This window comes from Mytilus californianus, unplaced genomic scaffold (genome assembly GCF_021869535.1).
Source record: "Mytilus californianus isolate M0D057914Y unplaced genomic scaffold, xbMytCali1.0.p SCAF_8, whole genome shotgun sequence".
Taxonomy (NCBI): domain Eukaryota; kingdom Metazoa; phylum Mollusca; class Bivalvia; order Mytilida; family Mytilidae; genus Mytilus; species Mytilus californianus.
In genome coordinates this window covers 7,642,519-7,666,906 of record NW_026262734.1, presented here as the reverse complement: position 1 = coordinate 7,666,906, position 24,388 = coordinate 7,642,519, and the positions used below count along the sequence as shown (strand labels likewise).

Below are 24,388 nucleotides of genomic sequence, written 5' to 3'. Positions count from 1 at the left end.
GGCGAGGCTTACCGAAAGAGTGTAAGGTGGAGACGTATTTTTTTTTCTATAACAACAACTTTGAAAATCTACAAATGCCGAATGGGCCTAACTCCCAAAAAAACCTTCCAGTGGGGCCTTTCCTAAGTTATTACCTTTCATTTGAGCTATGTCCGGTAGCAAACTTTGCCGTACGAAGCTGGCGAGGCTTACCGAAAGAGTGTAAGGTGGAGACGTATTTTTTTCTATAACAACAACTTTGAAAATCTACAAATACCGAATGGGCCTAACTCCCAAAAAAACCTTCCAGTGGGCCCTTCCCTAAGTTATTACTTTTCATTTGAGCCATGTCCGGTAGCGAACTTTGCCGTACGAAGCTGGCGAGGCTTACCGAAAGAGTGTAAGGTGGAGACGTATTTTTTTTTCTATAACAACAACTTTGAAAATCTACAAATGCCGAATGGGCCTAACTCCCAAAAAAACCTTCCAGTGGGGCCTTTCCTAAGTTATTACCTTTCATTTGAGCTATGTCCGGTAGCAAACTTTGCCGTACGAAGCTGGCGAGGCTTACCGAAAGAGTGTAAGGTGGAGACGTATTTTTTTCTATAACAACAACTTTGAAAATCTACAAATACCGAATGGGCCTAACTCCCAAAAAAACCTTCCAGTGGGCCCTTCCCTAAGTTATTACTTTTCATTTGAGCCATGTCCGGTAACGAACTTTGCCGTACGAAGCTGGCGAGGCTTACCGAAAGAGTGTAAGGTGGAGACGTATTTTTTTTTCTATAACAACAACTTTGAAAATCTACAAATGCCGAATGGGCCTAACTCCCAAAAAAACCTTCCAGTGGGGCCTTTCCTAAGTTATTACCTTTCATTTGAGCTATGTCCGGTAGCAAACTTTGCCGTACGAAGCTGGCGAGGCTTACCGAAAGAGTGTAAGGTGGAGACGTATTTTTTTCTATAACAACAACTTTGAAAATCTACAAATACCGAATGGGCCTAACTCCCAAAAAAACCTTCCAGTGGGCCCTTCCCTAAGTTATTACTTTTCATTTGAGCCATGTCCGGTAGCGAACTTTGCCGTACGAAGCTGGCGAGGCTTACCGAAAGAGTGTAAGGTGGAGACGTATTTTTTTTTCTATAACAACAACTTTGAAAATCTACAAATGCCGAATGGGCCTAACTCCCAAAAAAACCTTCCAGTGGGGCCTTTTCTAAGTTATTACCTTTCATTTGAGCTATGTCCGGTAGCAAACTTTGCCGTACGAAGCTGGCGAGGCTTACCGAAAGAGTGTAAGGTGGAGACGTATTTTTTTCTATAACAACAACTTTGAAAATCTACAAATACCGAATGGGCCTAACTCCCAAAAAAACCTTCCAGTGGGCCCTTCCCTAAGTTATTACTTTTCATTTGAGCCATGTCCGGTAACGAACTTTGCCGTACGAAGCTGGCGAGGCTTACCGAAAGAGTGTAAGGTGGAGACGTATTTTTTTTTCTATAACAACAACTTTGAAAATCTACAAATGCCGAATGGGCCTAACTCCCAAAAAAACCTTCCAGTGGGGCCTTTCCTAAGTTATTACCTTTCATTTGAGCTATGTCCGGTAGCAAACTTTGCCGTACGAAGCTGGCGAGGCTTACCGAAAGAGTGTAAGGTGGAGACGTATTTTTTTCTATAACAACAACTTTGAAAATCTACAAATACCGAATGGGCCTAACTCCCAAAAAAACCTTCCAGTGGGCCCTTCCCTAAGTTATTACTTTTCATTTGAGCCATGTCCGGTAGCGAACTTTGCCGTACGAAGCTGGCGAGGCTTACCGAAAGAGTGTAAGGTGGAGACGTATTTTTTTTTCTATAACAACAACTTTGAAAATCTACAAATGCCGAATGGGCCTAACTCCCAAAAAAACCTTCCAGTGGGGCCTTTCCTAAGTTATTACCTTTCATTTGAGCTATGTCCGGTAGCAAACTTTGCCGTACGAAGCTGGCGAGGCTTACCGAAAGAGTGTAAGGTGGAGACGTATTTTTTTCTATAACAACAACTTTGAAAATCTACAAATACCGAATGGGCCTAACTCCCAAAAAAACCTTCCAGTGGGCCCTTCCCTAAGTTATTACTTTTCATTTGAGCCATGTCCGGTAACGAACTTTGCCGTACGAAGCTGGCGAGGCTTACCGAAAGAGTGTAAGGTGGAGACGTATTTTTTTTTCTATAACAACAACTTTGAAAATCTACAAATGCCGAATGGGCCTAACTCCCAAAAAAACCTTCCAGTGGGGCCTTTCCTAAGTTATTACCTTTCATTTGAGCTATGTCCGGTAGCAAACTTTGCCGTACGAAGCTGGCGAGGCTTACCGAAAGAGTGTAAGGTGGAGACGTATTTTTTTCTATAACAACAACTTTGAAAATCTACAAATACCGAATGGGCCTAACTCCCAAAAAAACCTTCCAGTGGGCCCTTCCCTAAGTTATTACTTTTCATTTGAGCCATGTCCGGTAGCGAACTTTGCCGTACGAAGCTGGCGAGGCTTACCGAAAGAGTGTAAGGTGGAGACGTATTTTTTTTTCTATAACAACAACTTTGAAAATCTACAAATGCCGAATGGGCCTAACTCCCAAAAAAACCTTCCAGTGGGGCCTTTCCTAAGTTATTACCTTTCATTTGAGCTATGTCCGGTAGCAAACTTTGCCGTACGAAGCTGGCGAGGCTTACCGAAAGAGTGTAAGGTGGAGACGTATTTTTTTCTATAACAACAACTTTGAAAATCTACAAATACCGAATGGGCCTAACTCCCAAAAAAACCTTCCAGTGGGCCCTTCCCTAAGTTATTACTTTTCATTTGAGCCATGTCCGGTAGCGAACTTTGCCGTACGAAGCTGGCGAGGCTTACCGAAAGAGTGCAAGGTGGAGACGTATTTTTTTTTCTATAACAACAACTTTGAAAATCTACAAATGCCGAATGGGCCTAACTCCCAAAAAAACCTTCCAGTGGGGCCTTTCCTAAGTTATTACCTTTCATTTGAGCTATGTCCGGTAGCAAACTTTGCCGTACGAAGCTGGCGAGGCTTACCGAAAGAGTGTAAGGTGGAGACGTATTTTTTTCTATAACAACAACTTTGAAAATCTACAAATACCGAATGGGCCTAACTCCCAAAAAAACCTTCCAGTGGGCCCTTCCCTAAGTTATTACTTTTCATTTGAGCCATGTCCGGTAGCGAACTTTGCCGTACGAAGCTGGCGAGGCTTACCGAAAGAGTGTAAGGTGGAGACGTATTTTTTTTCTATAACAACAACTTTGAAAATCTACAAATGCCGAATGGGCCTAACTCCCAAAAAAACCTTCCATTTGGGCCTTTCCTAAGTTATTACCTTTCATTTGAGCTATGTCCGGTAGCAAACTTTGCCGTACGAAGCTGGCGAGGCTTACCGAAAGAGTGTAAGGTGGAGACGTATTTTTTTCTATAACAACAACTTTGAAAATCTACAAATACCGAATGGGCCTAACTCCCAAAAAAACCTTCCAGTGGGCCCTTCCCTAAATTATTACTTTTCATTTGAGCCATGTCCGGTAGCGAACTTTGCCGTACGAAGCTGGCGAGGCTTACCGAAAGAGTGTAAGGTGGAGACGTATTTTTTTTCTATAACAACAACTTTGAAAATCTACAAATGCCGAATGGGCCTAACTCCCAAAAAAACCTTCCAGTGGGGCCTTCCCTAAGTTATTACCTTTCATTTGAGCTATGTCCGGTAGCAAACTTTGCCGTACGAAGCTGGCGAGGCTTACCGAAAGAGTGTAAGGTGGAGACGTATTTTTTTCTATAACAACAACTTTGAAAATCTACAAATACCGAATGGGCCTAACTCCCAAAAAAACCTTCCAGTGGGCCCTTCCCTAAGTTATTACTTTTCATTTGAGCCATGTCCGGTAGCGAACTTTGCCGTACGAAGCTGGCGAGGCTTACCGAAAGAGTGTAAGGTGGAGACGTATTTTTTTCTATAACAACAACTTTGAGTCCTAAGAATTCCCAAATAGGCCTAACTTCAACAAATATTTTAGTAGGGCCTTCCCCAAGTTATCACCTTTTATTTGAGCCATGTTCGGTTGCAAACTTTGCCGAACGGAGCTTGCGAGGCTAACCGAAAGAATTTAGGATGTACACGTATTTTTTCTCTTAACAGCAACTGTGAAACCCAACAATTCCCAAATGGCCTTAACTCCCCAAAACACATTTCAGTGGGCCTTCCCCAAGCTCTTACCTTTCATTTGTGTCATGACTGGTGGCGATTTTGCCGTAGGGAACTGTACATAAAAATTGAAAAATGTGCCTATACCCATAATTGATAGTTAACTCATACTTTGAACGACCAGTGAAGTCATCATGTGCATTTTCCAACCCAGGTCTTCATATGTGTTGAAGAAATGGATAATAGTTTTCAATCAAACCACCTGTGATCAAAAACTTTGCAGTAGGGAAATGGGAGGATAGCGATTCCTACTACCACCGCTGTGCTGCAAAATGAAACATTGGTTATATTTCTGGTGCACTTTTCCACCCAGGCATTATTATGAATAAAAGGGGCTTGGACAAGCTTTCAATTCTACTAGCTGTATGTTAATCTTACCAGTAGGACACTGTATACAAAGACTGAAAATAGTGAGACGAATGTACAGTGGACATTTCAACTATTAAAAAAGAAAAAAAAAGAAACATAAACTTTGAACCCCTCCAATCCCTAGTAGTTTCTAAGTTAGTGTACATTTTCTCGCATTGTCTCTGCAAGCATGACCAGCTCTGTACGGCAAATTTAGTCACCGTACATGGCACAACTGAAAGGTAAAAAATCAGAGCAAGGCCCACGGAAATATATTTTTTGGGGGTTAGAACCTTCTGGGAAATTGATGTGGTTCAAAGTTGGTGTTAAATTTATTTTTCACGTGTCCACCGTTCATTTTTTCGGCAATCTTCAAAAGGAAATAAAAGGTAATAAATCAGAGCAGGGCCAAATGAAATTCTTTTTCGGGGGTGAGAACCTTCTGGGTGTCGTGAAAATGGGCCAAAAGACTTTAGAACATTATGTTATGTAATGGTTTCCCATACTTTTTCGCACTATTGTAATGTAACGTAGCACTATTGGTACTTATCGCACCGCGGGTAATTTATTACGTTGTGATTGGTTCAACACCGTCACGTGATGACCCCCTTTAGATCCGTAGAGGGTTAGTAAATTTTATAGTGGGTTCATGACGTCACGTATACTGTTAATGGTGACGTCATCTATTGATGTTGTTGTATTTCATTGTTTATTTTTCTACAAAACGCTGCAGAAAAAGTCTCGCGTGCGATAAATTCGTTATACGGTTCACTTCTTACCCCCTACGGACCATAGAGGGTGAATAAAATTACTAACCCTTTATGGATCCGTAGGGGGTCAGTAGCGAACCATATAACTTATAGTATCTACGCATCTTAGAATCATACAGCATCTCAACTAGCAAGGCGATATTTTCTTTCACAAGTATAACAAAGTTAATAGATAAATAAAACAAATAGAGATGGTTCGCAACTCAAAACAGTACGAGCAGCACATCGACGAGCAGTAATAAAGCTTCTGTAAAAAGGAGACCAGACAGAAGATGTTGTTCACCTGAAATCCATCATGGAGCTAATGAAAACAAAGCAAAAGACATTGTCCGATCTTAATGAGAAGACTACGGAAATTATTGAATAAGATTAAGACATTGACGAAGAAATTGAAGAAGTTGACATATACGAGTTAGAGATCCAGATTGGTATCACGAAAATTGAGAAGTACATCTCAAAGAAGTAAGTCTGTCAAAAAATCAATCCGCATCAAACCCTCAAGCACCAAACTTCATATGCACTAACCCCAGCGTGCAAGAATATTAAAATCCGATAAATTTCAACTCAGAACAAATTGCCTAAAATCAACCTACCCACTTTTGGCGGAAATAACCTAGAATGGTCAACTTTTTGGGATACATATAATTCTGCCGTACATGAAAATCCTTCATTGAGTGACGTACAAAGATTTAAATATCTGAAATCGTAACTTTACGGAGAAACTAGCCAGTGTATATCGGGAATGCAAATTACTAGTACAAATTATAACCAAGCAATACAAATTCTAGACGAGATTATGGCCAACAGCACAAAATTGTATACGCATACATGCAAAACTTAATAAATTTGCCTGCACCAACGCCCAGAATTAAAGGACACGATGGAAAGTTATATACGTGAACTAGAAGGAATCGGTCAATATCAAGAATCGTCTCGAAGCCAATTAATACCACTAATACTCAACAAATTTCCAAATTTAGTCAGACAAAACATTACTCGAGACCACGGTGATGATGATTGGGATATCTCAAGTTTACGTAAAGCAATAAAGAGAGAAATTTGTATACAAGAGGCTGCTAATGCCAATCATATTGAAACCGACATTATCTCAACCGCATCGATCGTTGGAAACATAAACTACAAATACAAGATGGAGGTCAACATGGTCTAAAGATAGTAACGACAAATGTACATTTAAGACTAAAAGGCCGTGTTTGTTTTGTCAAACCACGTATTACCCAATTGAATGTAAATATCACTGATATAAACGGCCGCACAAAAATTGTCCAGGAAAAAAAGAGTTTGCTTTAACAGTTTCGGTAATCATAAGGGTTCGGAATGTAAGTCACAATATAGTTGCTGATGAGTTAGACACATCATAGTAGCATTTGCCGTAATAATTTACAAAATAGAAATTCCACTTCGAATGAAGATAAAGCCTAATAAAGCCTAACAAAACCTGCTAATGGAGATTTTCTAAGTACTACAGATACAAAGAGCATCGCTATTCATTCTGCCGTTACAGCACCTACCGAAATTCTACCAAAAACTGCCGAAGCGCCCGAGTGATACCATGACGAAAGTGACTAACATTCTTCTCATGGAAGGCACACAAAACTCATTTATTTCTCAAGAAGTTTAAGAAAAACTCCATATCATACCGAATGGTATAGTAAGCAATCAAATTTCAGCATTTGTCGGGAAAGAAGATTAGGTACGCAACCTGGAGAAAGCGACAATATCGATTGAGACCGAAAGAAAAGAAAGAATTCCAATGGAAGTAATAATTGTTCCATAAATTGCCCAACCGGTATATGAAGAAACGTGTACATATCAACAGCTTGTCCTATTTACGAGGATTACAACTTGGCCACACCGTCACACACGATGAAAAGTTCAACATTTCACTACTCGTTGGAGCAGATTACTACTGGTCTTTAGTAGAAGATGAAATTATCCGAGGTGACGGACCAACAGCGGTTAAATCCAAAATAGCCTATATGCTGTCAGGACCGCTAAACACAGGTATTAATACTAGATAATGGACCTCTACGGTGATGAATGATTTAGTGGCGGACAAACCGAAGGAGTGCGCTTTACAGAAATTTGGGGAGATTGAGTCGAACTGTTAAGAGATGGATTCTGTTGAAAATATAAAAAATGTACAAAACTTATGCTTGAGTACCAAAAATAAGCATAACTTTTAAAACTTCCAAACTTCCATGGAAACCAGATCACCCAGAGTTACCTACAAATGAATATAAATCAAGAATGAGGACCAAGAATGTTACAGCTGGGTAAGCTAAAGACCCGGATATGTTACATTTATACAAAAAGATAATCAAGGAACAGGAGATGGAAGACTTCATAGAAAATGTACCCTCTACAGAAATCGATCGCGAAAATGAACGAATCCACTACATACCGCACGATCCTGTTAAGAAGGAATCAAACACGACCCGAGTTAGAATTTTATATGACTGCATTTGCCATGGAAATCTAGGTTTACCCAGCCTTAATGACTGCCTATCTTCAACACCACCTGTTTTGAATAAATTATCAAACATTCTTAGATTTAGATAAGAAAAATATGGAATCACAACAGACATAGAAAAGGCATTTTTACGAGACAAACTTGACAATGAAGACCGAGACGCTACACGATTCTTTTGGTTGTCCGATTCAACTGAATCAACACGTGACTTGACAATGTACAGATTTAAAATTGTACTTTTTTGAGCGACGTGTTCGCCGTTCATTTTAAACGCGACATTCCTAAAATATATCGATGAATCCGAGAAAAGTAGCTACAACTTGTCGTGAAGATAGCGCGAATTACGTTCCTATGTTAATGTACTTTTGTTTGTCTACGTCGGAACAATGACTTCGGCGTGGGCGGAAGTCGAAACTACATGTATATGTTATGACATAGTTGACTAGAACGGCTGTATTTCTATATATCTCCTATCGCCACTACTTTTTGGTGCCGTGATTGTCGGAAACATTGGAATCAAAGTTAAAAGCAGTACGGGCAGGACACAGAGGGCAAGTTACAAAGTTATTAAAGAAATTTGATGAAATTGAAAAGAATTCGGACTTAGACAAAGACGATGTAAAATCGGATGCAATTAAACAGAAACAAAGGACTATAGTAGATTTGAATGTAAAGATACTGGATTTGACGTCGGAGGAGGATGTAGCGGTAGAAATTCAAGAGTCTGATGAGTATATGTTTAATTTCGAGTCCAAGCTTCGGAAAATTAGAAAAATATCACATACTGATTCACTTTCTCAAAATGTCGCATCAACGTCTTTAGATCCAAACGTAAACGGTGTTATGTCATCTTACCCCACAAATTCATCTCTTACCAACGACAATGTTATACACAGCAATAAAACTGAAATTAATGTACAGCAAACCCACTTTGATAATTTCCGCTCAGAAATGCAGAGCCAAGCAACAGTTTAAAAACTTGAAGCATATGTCCGGGAACTACAATTATTAGGTCTGACGCAAGAGATGTACGGAGCCCTGTTAATTCCGGTAGTACTTGGAAAACTCCCAGCTGAAATTCGCAAAAATATCGCACGAGAACATGACAGCGACAACATTTCTTTGATTGAATTATGCAATACAGACTGGACTACAGATTACGGAAATAATCACATGACCGCTACCTTTTTCGCCAGAGCAAAGTCAAGAGAACAACCTCATTATGACCATAAATAGACAAAAGGGACACATACTTGCGTTTTTTGTGACGGAAGATAGTGGAGGATAAGGTGATACGAGATGATGGACCTACAGCAGTAGGCTCGAAAATTGGTAATTCATTGTCAGGACCAGTTAAGGATAACAGGACTTCATCAATGTCTCCCGTCCTTTTGAATATTATTTCAAGTCATCATATGGAGGAGAAAAGTTTTGAAAACTTCTGGAAGCTAGAACCACTTGGGATAAATCCAGGTGAAACATATGAAGATTTAAAGTACCTACATACATATCAGCAGACTTCACTGAGATTTGAAAATGGACAGTACCACGCCAAATTGCCATGGAAACAGGACCACCATGACTTACCATCAAATTTTTATATCGCTAAATCGAGAACAGAGAGCACAACCAGAAGACTTTTTTTGAGAACCATAGATACTACATAGATATGGGGGTATTATTCAAGAGCAAGAGAAAAGAGGATTCATAGAAAAGGTAAATGAAGACACAAATCCAGTCAAAACTCATTACGTTCCTCACCATGCTGTTAAAAAAGACTCAGCTACCACACCCATTAGAATAGTATTCGATTGGAGCTGCAGACAATCGCCATACCATGCCAGCTTAAACGACTGTTTAATGCCAATACCACCAGTACTTAATGATCTAACAAAATTCTGATGAGATTCCGACAAAATTGGAGTAAGCACAGATATTGAGAAAGCCTTTCTACATGTTGGCCTAGACAACAGTGACAGAGATGTAACACGCTTCCTATGGTTGAGCGATCCGAACGATCAAACAAGCAAGCTGACTACTTACAGGTTTAAATCTGTATTATTTGGCGCCACATTTCTCCATTTATCTTAAATGCAGCATTACTGAAACACTTAGATAAATACAAAACGGAAACTGCATCCACTATGAAGAATGATTTGTATGTTGATAATGTTTTGTCAAGCCTTGAAAATGAGAAGAATGCTCTTACATATTTCTGTGAAACAAGATCGTTAATGTCAGAAGCTGGGTTTGATCTACGCTCTTGGACATCAAATAGTAGCCATCTACGAGAACTTGCACAATCTGAAAATGTACTTGACAAAGACACCAAAACGAAAATACTTGGACTACGTTGGGATACAATTACAGACAAACTTTCTTTTCCGGAAGTAAAATTGAACTAGGAAATCGGAAATATCACAAAGAGGGAGATTTGAGTTCAGTCATCAAGGATTTACGATCCGTTAGTACTTTTAAGCCCCATAACTGTGAGTGCTAAAACATTAATGCAAGATTTATGGAGACAGAAAATAGACTGGGACAAATCTATACACTCGGCAGAACTACAACATCTATGTATAAAACTTGTCAAAGATTTAAAGATAACAACAACTGCAGAAATTGAAAGGCACTTTTTCACAAGCTGGTTAGTTATTATGCACCACAATGAATTACATATTTTCGTCAATGCAAGTATGGACGCATATTGAGCATTATCATATATTTGTAATGGAAGACATTCAGCAGTAGTAATGGCGAAGAATCGTGTAGCACCACTAAAGAAGGTGACTCTTCCACAATTAGAACTCATGGCCGCATTTATTGGCGCTCGCCTCGATAGCCACATCAGAACTACTCTACCTATCAACAAAGAGGTATTTTGGTCAGACAGTCAAATTGTTCTACACTGGTTGAATACGTCAAGACAGTTAAAACGATTTGTTCAAAACAGAATTGATGGGATCAGAAATTTGACTGCACAGGATGAATGGAGATATTGTCCAACTAAAGAGAATCCAGCAGATTTACTGACTCGAGGATTGACTGCAGAACAGTTTTTTACAGAACGCACTCTGGTTTAACGGACATGAATTGCTAACCGATGAGGAAGAATGGCCGACATGGATGTCAACACTCACAGATAGTACCGTATAATCATCCTTCGAAGAACACGAAAACAACGACGACCCAACAACAAAAGAAGAAAGTAACAGTCGAAATGAAGCTGGAATTGACATTATTATTGACAGTACTTGGTACAGCACTTTATTCAAAACTATCCAAATTCCAAAATCATAGAGAAAATCCAACCAGCTTACAACTAGTAAATTACAAACATGTACAACATGCCATGGAACTATGAATAATGAACTGTCAGCAGAGACAATACTCGGAGGAAATTGCAAACTTTAAGTCATAGTACAGCAAAAGATTGTCGATCGTGAAACAGTTAAGACTATTTCTTGATACAACTGGAACTATTCGTTGCGGGGGAAGGATTCACAACGCACCATTGACAGAGACTGCTAGATTCCCTTATTTATTAATTAGAGACCACCCACTTACTCGATTGGTTGTTCTGGGTGTACATGAAAGATTGAAGCATTCTGGAGTATTAGCTACAGTAACTCAGATGTGAAAAAACATACTGGATTCCATGCATTCGCCAGTACGTGAAGAAGGTTCTACACAAATGCATAACTTGCCTAAAAGTCAGCGGAAAACCATACATAGTAACTTATCCGCCGCCATTGCCGAATATCAGATTGACAGAAGCTCCGCCTTTAACAGACACTGGAGTGGACTTTGCAGGACCCCTGTACGTTAATGACAGACATTTAAATGAGAGGACAGTATTTATCTGCCTGTTTACGAGTGCTGCAACACGTAACAGTCATCTTGAAGTAGTACCTGACCTAACAGAAGAATCATTTATACAGTCATTTAGAAGATTGACTAGCCGTAAATCTCTTCCTCGTACAATGATCTGGATAATGCGTCTACATACCTAGCAGCAGCAAACACAATAGAGAAATTCACAAATTCATCAACTTTGAAGGACAAGCGGCTTGCAAAAAATGGAACTACATGGAAGTTCATACCACGACGCGCACCTTCGTATGGAGGCTTTTGGGAGCGTCTTATTGGTTTGACAAAAACGTGTTTGAGAAGGACACTTGGTAGGTTATACGTCACTATGGAGACACTTCAAACTATCATCACAGAAATTGAAGCGATTATCAATGACCGACCACTGACATATGTTTCTTCAAACATCGCAGACGAAGAGCCTTTGACACCATCACACCTGCTATATGGGAGGAAAATAACTGCAACCCCGTATCCACAAAAAGACAATCAAGATCTAGCAAATATTTGCAGTGGAAAATCGGATATCTTGAAACGTGCACAACTACAGAGTAACATACTGGACAATTTTTTGGAACCGTTGGAAAAGGGAATATCTCACGTCATACGAGAATTCCATCGGACTACAGGAAACAACGAAAGAGCAATCAACACTGGTGATGTCGTGCATATTCATGAAGACATGTTACCAAGAAGCAAAATGAAACTAGCACGTCAGATCTGCCGCAGTGAGAACTAGCACAGGACACACAACGCGACCCATTGTTTAACTCTATCCAATTGAAGTGAATCTAAAAACTGACTTTCTACGAACAAACGATTCTAACGATCACGTTAAATCTCACGAAAACACATGTCGTACTTTATCAAAAAGAGAAGCATCAGTGCGAGCGAATGAAAGAATTCACAAGTTTGTATTTTGTGAAAGTTACAATTAAATTTTAGTGAAATCTAATATTGACAGTTTAAAGTTAATTTCATTTTCAACCGCAACTACACATGGACAATGTTGAGAATTATTTCATTTCTAAAAGCAATTAATTGGTTACAGGAAAATTGATTTTTTTATAAATTGTGTTTATTTTCTTTTGCGCGCCCGGAGAATGTCGTGGATTACGTTCATATGTTAATGTACTTTTGTTTGTCTACGTCGGAACGTCAATGACGTCGGCATGGGCGGAAGTCGAAACTATATGTTATTTAATTGTTGACTAGAATGGCTGTATTTATATATATCTCTTATTGTCACTACACAACTCTACAAGAAGACTTATATGTTGATAATGAACTTACCAGCATGTACTCCGAATAAGCAGCAGTTAAATAGAATCATTTTCATAACAGCGTGGACATGACTATTTCTTGGCGCGCTCAGGGTTATCAATTGACTGGGTCTGATTAGGTGAACGTTCGACTGTAACGCCCAGTTGTCATATCGTACGTGTTATACACATTTAAACTGTAGGTCGCCAAAGGTTGTAAACGCCTAAATCAAATTATACAAATAACTAGAGGACTAAATCTTGTGTGCTGATTTAAATGTGGAATACTTAAATTTTTTTCCCTCTCGTGCACCTGTTTGTATTTTACTCTTTTATTCCATTTCTATCCCAACTTGAAGGCCTCTGACAGACTGAGTGAGCGTAAAATCACTGTTATCGATAGCCGATGACAAACCAGTTTAAAGAAAATGATTCAGTTGCATTACCAACATAAGTATTGCAATTGTCCAGGCTGTTATGAAAATGATTCTACTTCAATGAATCGAGAAAATTACATAAAAAGGGAGGCTTTAACTTACAGTCATGGATGTCAAACAGCGACAAACTCAGAGATTTTGCCCCATCTGAAAAGTACTAGACACAGACGAGGAGACGAAAATATTAAGTATGCACTGGAATACAGTATCAGATACACTCAGTATTGCCGAAACGAAACAATTAAACAAGGACACACAATTGACAAAAAATGTACTTTTGCGACAGTCTTCCGCTATTTGTGATTCGTTAGGACTACTCGTACCGATCACTATTAGAATAAAAATACTTATTCAAGAAATTTGGGGATAAGGATATGCATGGGACGAGACACTACCGAAAGAAATTGAAAACCCATGGACGATGTAGAGAATGACATCTTATACATAACTTCGAAACCTAAATTACAGAGATACTATTTTGCAAACCATGACGAGGAAACTATCGAATCTAGTCTACACATTTTTTTATGAAAATCAAAAAGCATATGGAGCTTCTGTTTACTTGAGTAAAGGGACAGTGTCGACACTTGCTATTGCATAAAACCGTGTTGCGCCTTTGAAATTGATAACGTTACCGAATTAGAATTAATGGCTGCAGTGATCGGAACACGACTCCCATAAGATGTAATCGAAAACTTAGGAATTAAAAAGCAGTATTTTGGAGCGATAGTCAAAAAATTCTACATTGGCTTACCTCATAAAAACCGTTAAACAATTAAACAAGGACACACAATTGACAAAACGTGTACTTTTGCGACAGTCTTCCGCTATTTGTGATTCGTTAGGACTACTCGTACCGATCGTGTAAGTGAAATTAAAGATATAACTGAAACTCACGAATGTAAATATGAACCCACAGAAATGAACCCAGCTGACCTTCAAACACGTAAAATAACTGCATCGCAATTTGAAGATTCGACATTATGGATTTATGGACACCAGTGGATAACGGACGAGCGTAAATGGCCTACGTGGACAGGACATATGGAGATAAGCACTAATATATCCAATCCAACAGGAACAGAGAGACACAAAATTGACGATAATACTGTACGCAGCGAATTTCACAGATCATAGATATGTCAAGGTATTCTAATCTACATAAAATTATAACTGTGACTGGATACGTCTTGAAATACGTAAATAATTGTCAGAAAAACGACCAGATCGACTTAGAAGTTCACAAGGTGACAGGAAGCTCAAAAGAATTTTAACAAAATAGGAAATTTCATTAGCTATGAACTTATGGATCAAAGATACACAACAAGGCAGGTTCGTGAAAGAGCTAGAACATATTTCATTGATTCCGAAAATTAAATCACTACCGCTTGTGCAACAATAACGTTTATATCTGGATGAAAGTGGAATCATACGATTAAAAAGCAGAATACAAAATTCATCTCTTTAAGAAAACGCTAAGTTTCCTATTTAATACCCAAGAACTACAAACTTACAGATTTTGTTATGAGGGACGCACCTCTAAGAAATCTACATGCAGGAGTCGGACAGACAATCATACTGGATACCAGCAATTCGACAATGTGTGAACAGTGTCTTACGTAAATGTGTACAATGCCAAAAATCATTGGTTAGCCATATAACAGACCAGAACCTCCATCGCTACCAAATGATCGAGTAAAAGACAGCATACCACCGGACATGCCTCAAATGAAAGGTAATAACTTGGGAAAAGCTCAACTGACATGTTCTTGGGGAGTTAAACCCATTCAGGAATTGTTAGGGTTCAAAGTTGCTGTTAAGAAAAAAAAAGAACGTGCCCACCCTTCATTCTTTCGGTAAGCCTCGCCAGCTTAGTACGGCAAAGTTTGCTACCGGACATGGCTCAAATGAAAGGTAATAACTTAGGGAAGGCCCCACTGGAAGGTTTTTTTGGGAGTTAGGCCCATTCGGTATTTGTAGACTTTCAAAGTTGTTGTTATAGAAAAAAATACGTCTCCACCTTACACTCTTTCGGTAAGCCTCGCCAGCTTCGTACGGCAAAGTTCGCTACCGAACATGGCTCAAATGAAAGGTAATAACTTAGGAAAGGGCCCACTAGAAGGTTTTTTTGGGAGTTAGGCCAATTCGGTATTTGTAGATTTTCAAAGTTGTTGTTATAGGAAAAATACGTCTCCACCTTACACTCTTTCGGTAAGCCTCGCCAGCTTCGTACGGCAAAGTTCGCTACCGGACATGGCTCAAATGAAAGGTAATAACTTAGGGAAGGCCCCACTGGAAGGTTTTTTTGGGAGTTAGGCCCATTCGGTATTTGTAGATTTTCAAAGTTGTTGTTATAGAAAAAAATTCGTCTGGCCACCACAGGGCTTTCGGTACTCCTCGGCAACTCCCTACGGCAAAGTTCCGAACCAGACCTAGCTCATTTTAAAGGTGTTGACCTAGGTTATTCCCCGCTTAAATATTTGTCTGGGATCCGGGCCCGTTTAACCACAGTTTTAGTTATATGTCAATTATTTGTACTGGCACATTTGACAAGGAAAGTTTCAGTTTTAATTCAATGAGTTGGTAATGATGCATGCCGTACAAAATAGTCCACGCAGGAGTTTTGTGAAAATACTTGTTCACATTAAAATATAGATAACCATTACAAGTATATCAAAATGTTTTCATTTCATATGTACAAAAATAAATATTAAAAATGATTTCAGCGAAAATACTTGATATTTGAGGATGCCGAGTTTATGGAAAGCATGTATGTAACTTTTCTATCGTGCATTGCATCTTGTTTATTCATTCCAAATTGGTTTGAATTATATATAATACGATTCCTTACAACTGCCAACAAAAAAAGTGACTGCTATCATTATTGGTATTTAGAACGGACTGAAATCCTTTGAGAATGACTACAAGCCGTGAAATTGTTAAATTCCGCTGTTGAATTACATTTAACTAAGATTTTGAGATATTTGGAACGTTTGAGTCTTATACAGTTTTTTGGTTTTTAGACATATCATCAAAATTGGCTGCTGGAAAAAAGTGGCTGCTATCTTGATTGGCTGCTAAAAGTGGCTGCCAGCTTGAGTCTAGTTATTACACCTGATAGTTTTAAAATGGAAAGTTACAAGTTATCGGCCGTGTACACTAATCAATACCCTCAGAAGTGAAGCGATGCATGAACATGCTTTATGTAATTGTGTAATAAGAGTTTTTAAACCCGACAGGAAATCGCTTGAATACCTGGACGTGTCACCTCACAATACCTCAGGGAATAATTCCTTTAGCCATGCTGGTGATCAGATAAAAGAAGGTCCGAATTTATTTAAATAAGTTTATTACATAAAAGAATTATGAACAAATTAGATTTTCGAAAACGATTTTACACGGAACACTTATTTATGACTTTGAACTTTGACTTTTTAACTAATTCCCATATAATTTCTTGTTTCAAAAACTTCGTAAAGAAAAAACAGTTTTAAAACGACAGACCATAGTTATTTAAAAAAATAATTACATTTTCCGTATCAAGTTAGTTAGTCGGATAAATGCGACTACGTTAGGTTACTGCTGGTTTTGGTCCTTTGTGGTTTATAGATATATCGGGGTTTCTAAACCGAGAAGATGTCAAAATGGCCGCACGCAGAGAATTGATACTCTAAATTTAAAATCGATGGTGATCTCTTATCTAGCAGAATAAAACTTTAATATTTATGAATTTGTGCTTTTTTATACAGAATGGACATAATATCAATTTTTTATTTTTTTGCGAAGTTTCCCTTTAACTGAACATTACGTCAATTAGTCTTTAGTGAAAATATAAGAACAGTCTATTGTTATGCGTTTACTTTTCTACATTGGCTAGAGGTATAGGGGGAGGGTTGAGATCTCATAAACATGTTTAACCCCGCTGCATTTTTGCGCCTGTCCCAAGTCAGGAGCATCTAGCCTTTGTTAGTCTTGTATTATTTTTAATTTTAGTTTCTTCTGTACAATTTGGAGTTTAGTATGGCGTTCATTATCACTGAACTAGTATATATATTTGTTTAGGGGCCTCCGGGTGCGGGAATTTCTCGCTGCATTGAAGACCTGTTGGTGACCTTCTGCTGTTGTCTGTTCTATGGTCGGGTTGTTGTCTCTTTGACACATTCCCCATTTCCATTCTCAATTTTATCTACCAACATCGCTTCGCGATGTAGCGATTAACGTCCGGAATCAACTGTACGGCGGTTATACCACGTAGTATAGAACCATTTAAACATGTAACAATAAATGACTGTTGTCAATATTTCCTTGTATTCTTACAACTGCGTATTTGCTTATTTGTAACACCAACTTATAAGAAATTCAAACATAAATTAAGGTGACTCGACTGTTGCTCGAACTTTCTTTACTGTATTAGATGTATACACAATTGCACGATAAATATCAATTATCCAGTCATCAAAATCCATCAAAGCGTCATTTGTTTGTACAAGATGAAAACGTTTCCACTCATTTAATTGTGAAATGAAGATCGTTTTGTGAATGCTCTTTGTTATCTAAAATGCATCCATTAGAACTATTTTCCTAACGCTTGTAATTTAAAGGTTTGGTTGGCTTGTTTGCTTGCTTTGTTTGTTTGTTTAAATGTTTGCTCAATCTTAATTATAATGCTTAAGCAAACATTTATACAAACAAAGCAAGCAAGCCAACAACACCTTTAAACTACAAGCATTAGGAAAATAGCTCTAATAACGTTTAATTTATTAGTATGCGATGTAGATTTAGACCGAAACAAAAACGTTGCTTTTTCGGTGACGTGGATTGGCTTAACTTTCCAAGATATATGTATTAAATGATGGCGTGTCATAGGAAAGGATAAATTTTATCCTACATATAGATGTGGATCTGGACAAATTATTAGAGAAAATAGAATTGACTATATTAGCAATAAATGCCATTTTTAAGGAATTTATTGATATATTACCTCAGAGTTTCACTCACTAAATATGCATATATAATCAATCCTTCTGACTTCATAAATTTTGTTAGAGAGTCGGCTGAATTAAGACTTTATATAATGAAAAATAATTAATTTCCTTCTGAGAAAATGCATCTCATGTACAATAGAAATGAATCGCCCTACAGTGAAAATGAAAGTCTAGTATCATTATTCGACAGTAAATATGGATCGCATAACGAAAACAGCATAGTGGAATTTGATTCAATATCAAGAAGCTGAATAACAAAACCTGTTTTAAGTTATACAGCATTAATAATTATGTTAAAAGGTACATTTTTCTACAAATGAAACTAAACTCTACTTTGAAATCTCTTGCACGCTCTGTTCGTGAACTATTCTTAATATCTATCTATTTGTGTATCAATTTTGCACCTGGATGGCTGTAGATGCGGTGAAAACCCGTCCGCATCTCATACCTATATCGAAAAACAGTACACATCATATATTATCTGTTATTTTATTAAAAAATCATGAATTTGTCGTCTGTTTATTTATCATTCTACATCAGAAATTCATCACGGATACGGTGAAAATGACATTTCAGGATTCGCACATAACATTCACTGCATATTGTATTAAAAAGCTTTTGAGATGTTATATTAGGCTTATAATTCTTTATATGTATACCTCTTTAACTTGGAATTTAGCCGACATTGTTCCAACCAAAGCTTTCTTCAAAGTGACCATTTCCGCCCTATCTTCCTGGTGATAATGAATGAAATGGACCAAACCATCCGGTTCCATTTCAAATAAAAAACTGAAAATATAAGAAATCGTACGAATATACTTAGTATAAATTTATCAATAGATACATCTAAGATTTTATACGCAAATAAGTTTCTACAATTTTATAAGAAAATAAGAATTTAAGACTTTTTTATAAGCAAATCAATTTGTACGATTTTATAAGAATAAACATTTATCAATAAATAAACAAATGTAGGACTGTTTCTAAAGTATAAAACCAGGAAACAATTTGATGGTTGAAGAAATTAAATTGTCGAACAAAATTTAGTCATACTTTTAGAAATCGAAACTGAAATATAATTCACCCTTTCTGAAAGGAAAAGAACGCGACAAAGAAGAAAAAAATAAACGACAAAAAAAAAGCATAAAACATATACATAATTAAACGAGAGACCACATTATTGTTCATATATGTAAGAATACTAGTATACCTCTTAGTAAGATCCCATTTGAAAGGATTGTCAGCATCTGCAATATAAATAGCGGTATACTTAATATATTCATTCCTATTCACACAAGGAAGCTATTAAACCAAGAGTTCCAAATGGTGAAGTTGAAATCATCCCTTCGTAAATTTTACGGACGCCATCACGAGTTGGTTGACCGTTATGGAATAACCGTTGCACAGATGATATCGGATATGTTCCTTATGTCGTAACTACAATACCCTCCCTTTTCACGAATGTGACTTACCAAATTAGACTATTTACCGGATTTGTAATAACATAAGCAACACGACGGGTGCCACATGTGGAGCAGTCCTAGATCTGCTTACCCTTCTGGAGCACCTGAGATCACCCCCAGTTCTTGGTGGGGTTCGTGTTGCTTAGTCTTTGGTTTTCTATGTTGTGTCATCTGTACTATTATTTGTCTGTTTGTCTTTTTATTTTTGGCCATGGCGTTGTCAGTTTGTTTTCGATCTATGAGTTTGACTGTCCCTCTGGTATCTTTCGGCCCTCTTTTGTTGAAGCAAATTATTGTTTCTTTTCCACGAAGAAAGGAAAATTTTACAAGACACGTAAAAAAAGATTGAATAAGTAACACTGTATTGCTATATAAATTTTTTTGACAAAACCATAATTCCAATTGATGAAGAATGAAGTATGAAGAAAAAAAAAAAGGATTTCTACAAATGCATATATGAGACAGTATCTGAAAATGTCTAATTTTTGGTAATAGGAAAAGCCAAAAATAAATGTCTTTAGAACCTGTACTTTAATAGCACAAAACAAAGAACAAACATTGAGGATCCAGGAACTGTTGTCTGTAATTCAAAACATTTTAAATGTGGTAACTATAAGGCAATGTGAAAAATAGTACTTAAAGTTCTAGTTCTTTCCTGTTACCAAAGTGAATCAATTAAAAAAAGTTTCTGATGGGAATAAGGAATAAGTTGAAGATACTATTTTTGGTTTACTAGTATAACTTGCAATATTTTATCAAATGCCAATTATTTATTTTAGCATTTACAATACAATAGGTTACGAAATATACTAAAATATAGTCCGATTTGTAGGTAACATGAAAGAATTTTGAGTAACAGGACAGAGTTGGTAACAGACAGGAATTATTTTTCAAAACAATGTCTTCCTTTTTATAGTTTTAGAAAAATACATCATTACAAATTGGTCATAATTAGAAGATAACAGCAAACAATGTCATTTTTCTTTTGAACCTTTCATTTGCAAGATGAAAAATCTGCCGAGGTAATGAAAAATTCAAATACAAATTCCTTTCTGTTACCATCTACTCTACTAGAATGGCACAATGTTCTATGCTGTTATCAAAATTCAAAAACCTGTCTTTTCATTCAACAGATAGTATATTATGTTGAGATTTATTTAATATGATGATAATAATTTATATTAAATGAAATGTATGGAATATAGTGGGTTAACCCTTTGTTTCATCAGTAAATTATCTTTAACATCCTTCATGTTACTTAGGAGATAACTGTATTGTATTTTAAGCTCCGACGGCATCAATTGGTGATTTGATGGTCGCAAATTAAGTTTACTGGCGACGCGTAAGCGGAGCCAGTAAACGGGTATTTGCGACCATCAAATCACCAAATGATGCCGTCGGAGCTAAAAATACAATATTGTTATCACAATTCTAATGAAACCGACAGAAAACAACGTCAAATCATACATTAAAAATTTGTAATACGTCGTCTGCGCTTGAGCGAACATTTCATATCATCAATTGTGAATTGATGTCAGAAAAATTTGTGACGTTATCCAATCAAAATGAACGTTACAAACGATGTTACATTGGAATGATTATTGCTATGCTGTTACTTTTGGTCAGGTAACATGACGGAACGTATCAGAAAGGAAGTACACAGTACTTTTTGGCCTTTCATTTGAATTGTTTGAAACGTAGTGTTCTCTAAATTCTTATCTTGGGTGAGCTCGGATTTTTCAAACTGGTCTCCATTCAAACTATACATGCATATGTGTAATCATACATTCTGGAAATGATGTTATTCTCATTGCATTACAGGAAAATAAATGTTGGTCTTTCAAACGTTTCCACAGGTAAACAAAACCAGTGGTAACAGTAAGGAAATGATCCCTTGGGACAAAGTTTTAAAATAGATTTTATTCAGTTATAACAAAGCCAGATCAATAGGGGATAACTTTCTTATATAAACTATCATATTTGTGACATTTGGAAAAGAGGGACGAAAGATACCAGAGGGACAGTCAAACTCATAGATCGAAAATAAACTGACAACGCCATGGCCAAAAATAAAAAGACAAACAGACAAGTAATAGTACAGATGACACAACATAGAAAACCAAAGACTAAGCAACACGAACCCCACCAAAAACTAGGGGTGATCTCAGGTGCTCCGGAAGGGTAAGCAGATCCTGCTCCACATGTGGCACCCGTCGTGTTGCTTATATTTTACAAATCCGGTTAACATAGTTACTTGATTTTGGATATTCTTTGAATGATTTGATTGTCAGAAAAAACGACAGTGGACAACACGATTTTTCGGGGATGGAACATTTAAATTATAAAATTCTATTGAAAGAAATATAGGGAGGAGTGTTAAATGGTCATTAGTTGGTGCATTATATACTCTAGTTAATACTGAAACTCAAAATTTTCCAAAAAAGATAATTGGATTAAAAAATAATTGCCTAGGAACAATGGAACAAGGAAGTTAGACATTTTCAGATATTGTCTCATATAACAAATTGGGAACATACAACATCGAAATGACCTTGAAAGGAAGCTAAAGTTTAACGCGATATTCTCCGACTTTTTTTACCCTTGCTTAGATGTAGGTTTATAGAAACGTATCCAACCAAATGCCTAAGTCGTACATGTAATGTGGGCTCCTGTTGTTTTTTCTTCTTTCAATTTTCATTTATTGAAGTCAGGTAATAGCATAGAACGATATCAGCAGGCCAAATACTTGATATTGTATTCTTTATCAATGCATTTCCGGCACTTGTACGTCTGTTATCTATCATATCGGTTGATTTTAAGTGTTTTTCTTTTATGTACCTTTTTGTTATTCAACTGGTTACAGTTTAAGAAGTAGATATTTTAGATATCAACACCTATGTTGATTCCGCATCTTAAAATTGTTCATGGGTTTGTCGAAATTAAAGTCAGAAACCTAGTCAGAGGCTTATTTTTTGTTTATCTTAATGCCTTTGTCATTTTTGTCATTAAAGTTTCGAATGCTGATCTTTTGTAACCGCTGTAAGATTTAATCAAAGCTTATGTTGTACTTTTGCATATTGTATGAGCAACTGTCACAAAAATGTATAGATAATACCACGACCAAGTAAATTATGAAAAATAACAAAAAAGAACAATTCTTACATTCACCATTCTGTGCATGTTGAACAAAGCTGTCTACTGACAACTGGTGGAATTTTATACCAGTGTCTGTTTCGTTGATCTTCCGTATTCTGAACTGAAAAATACAAAAGCTTTATATATATGCATGAACATGAAGACCATTAAAAATCTTTACCAATATATATAACATTGCATAAGCATATAAAACCTTATTCTGTTGCATATATATAATCTCGTTCTCATTGACATTATTCTAACTCCGAGCTGACCAGTCTTTGCTCATACTCTTAAATTCCGCGTGTTTTGCGAAGAAGCAGTAATTTCCGACTAAAAGCTAGATCTATAGGGATCGAACCCATGACCTCCAACAGTCGGGGGAGCACTCTATGACGTGACCACCGAGTAAAATAAATAATAAGAATACAGTTATAATGCTTTCAGATTTTGTTTTAAATGATGAAATAAAAAGTTATAAAACTAGATTTCCTGATTCATATCCCCTTACAAAAGCAAAGCCTTTTTAGATTTTTTTTTAATATTAAATAAAAATAACTTCTGTATTTGTAAAAATAATTTAACCGTAACATAAAAAAACCCAAGAAAAGACATTTTTAGACATAAATTACTTTTCGTTATACACATTTGCTCATTATAGTGAAATGTTAATAGAAAAAAAAAAGAAATATGATACAATACATAATTAAGAAGGCAAAATTGATTTGAAGAAATCACCAGTATATTAGTTTTTTAAAAAATATTTTCTGGCTTACATAAAAATACATTCAATAAACCGAATCAACATTTGTTAAGACATACCTTTAGTACAGTTGTGACATTGTGCATCCCAAGTGTATCTGATGTTGACGAATAAGTATAATGATGCTCGTATCCTGTCTCATAATTGAAACCCTCTGTGGGACTCAAAAATAACAGTATGAGAAACAACATTATTTCTGAAAAATAGCTAATATGACATCTTTTCTAAAAATTATATTACGGACAAAACATCCAAGATTTTCAAACCAATCTTTTTGTAAGCTTAGAAGGTTATTTTTACTTCAAAGATTACATTTAGGTTTGGAGAAGTAGTAAAGATAAAACTGGCGAGGCCGATATTGATTTGTCATATCAGAATTGACACTAAGATTTGTTTTAAAGAATGCTTCTATAACAATAAGTTTAAAATTTCTGGTTTAGATATCGAACAAAAAATCTAGTAGCTTGACTTAAAATAGATTGAGATAAATGTTAGAAAAGTAAACACTACCAGGAGAGACTGAAGTTATTTACCTATAAAGAATTTCAATGTAGAAGATATTATTTATAAATATAAATCGCTGATATTTTCTACCTTAGCTTCTGTTCGGCGTTTTACATTTGCGCCGAT

General features: G+C 36.7%; 1 protein-coding gene across 1 annotated transcript in view; it reads right to left on the bottom strand.

The window, feature by feature from the left end:
- The window catches only part of LOC127711863 (uncharacterized), a 92,521-nt gene extending 68,572 nt beyond the window's left edge, over nt 1-23,949 (bottom strand). Inside the window, exons 1-4 of the mRNA XM_052218027.1 lie at nt 23,818-23,949; nt 23,023-23,116; nt 19,608-19,644; nt 19,066-19,186 (exon numbers count right to left, since the gene is read on the bottom strand). Of these exons, the coding sequence (XP_052073987.1) occupies nt 19,066-19,186; nt 19,608-19,644; nt 23,023-23,116; nt 23,818-23,949 (384 nt within the window). The remainder of the gene's footprint in view (nt 1-19,065; nt 19,187-19,607; nt 19,645-23,022; nt 23,117-23,817) is intronic.
- Nucleotides 23,950-24,388: the final 439 nt, after the last annotated feature.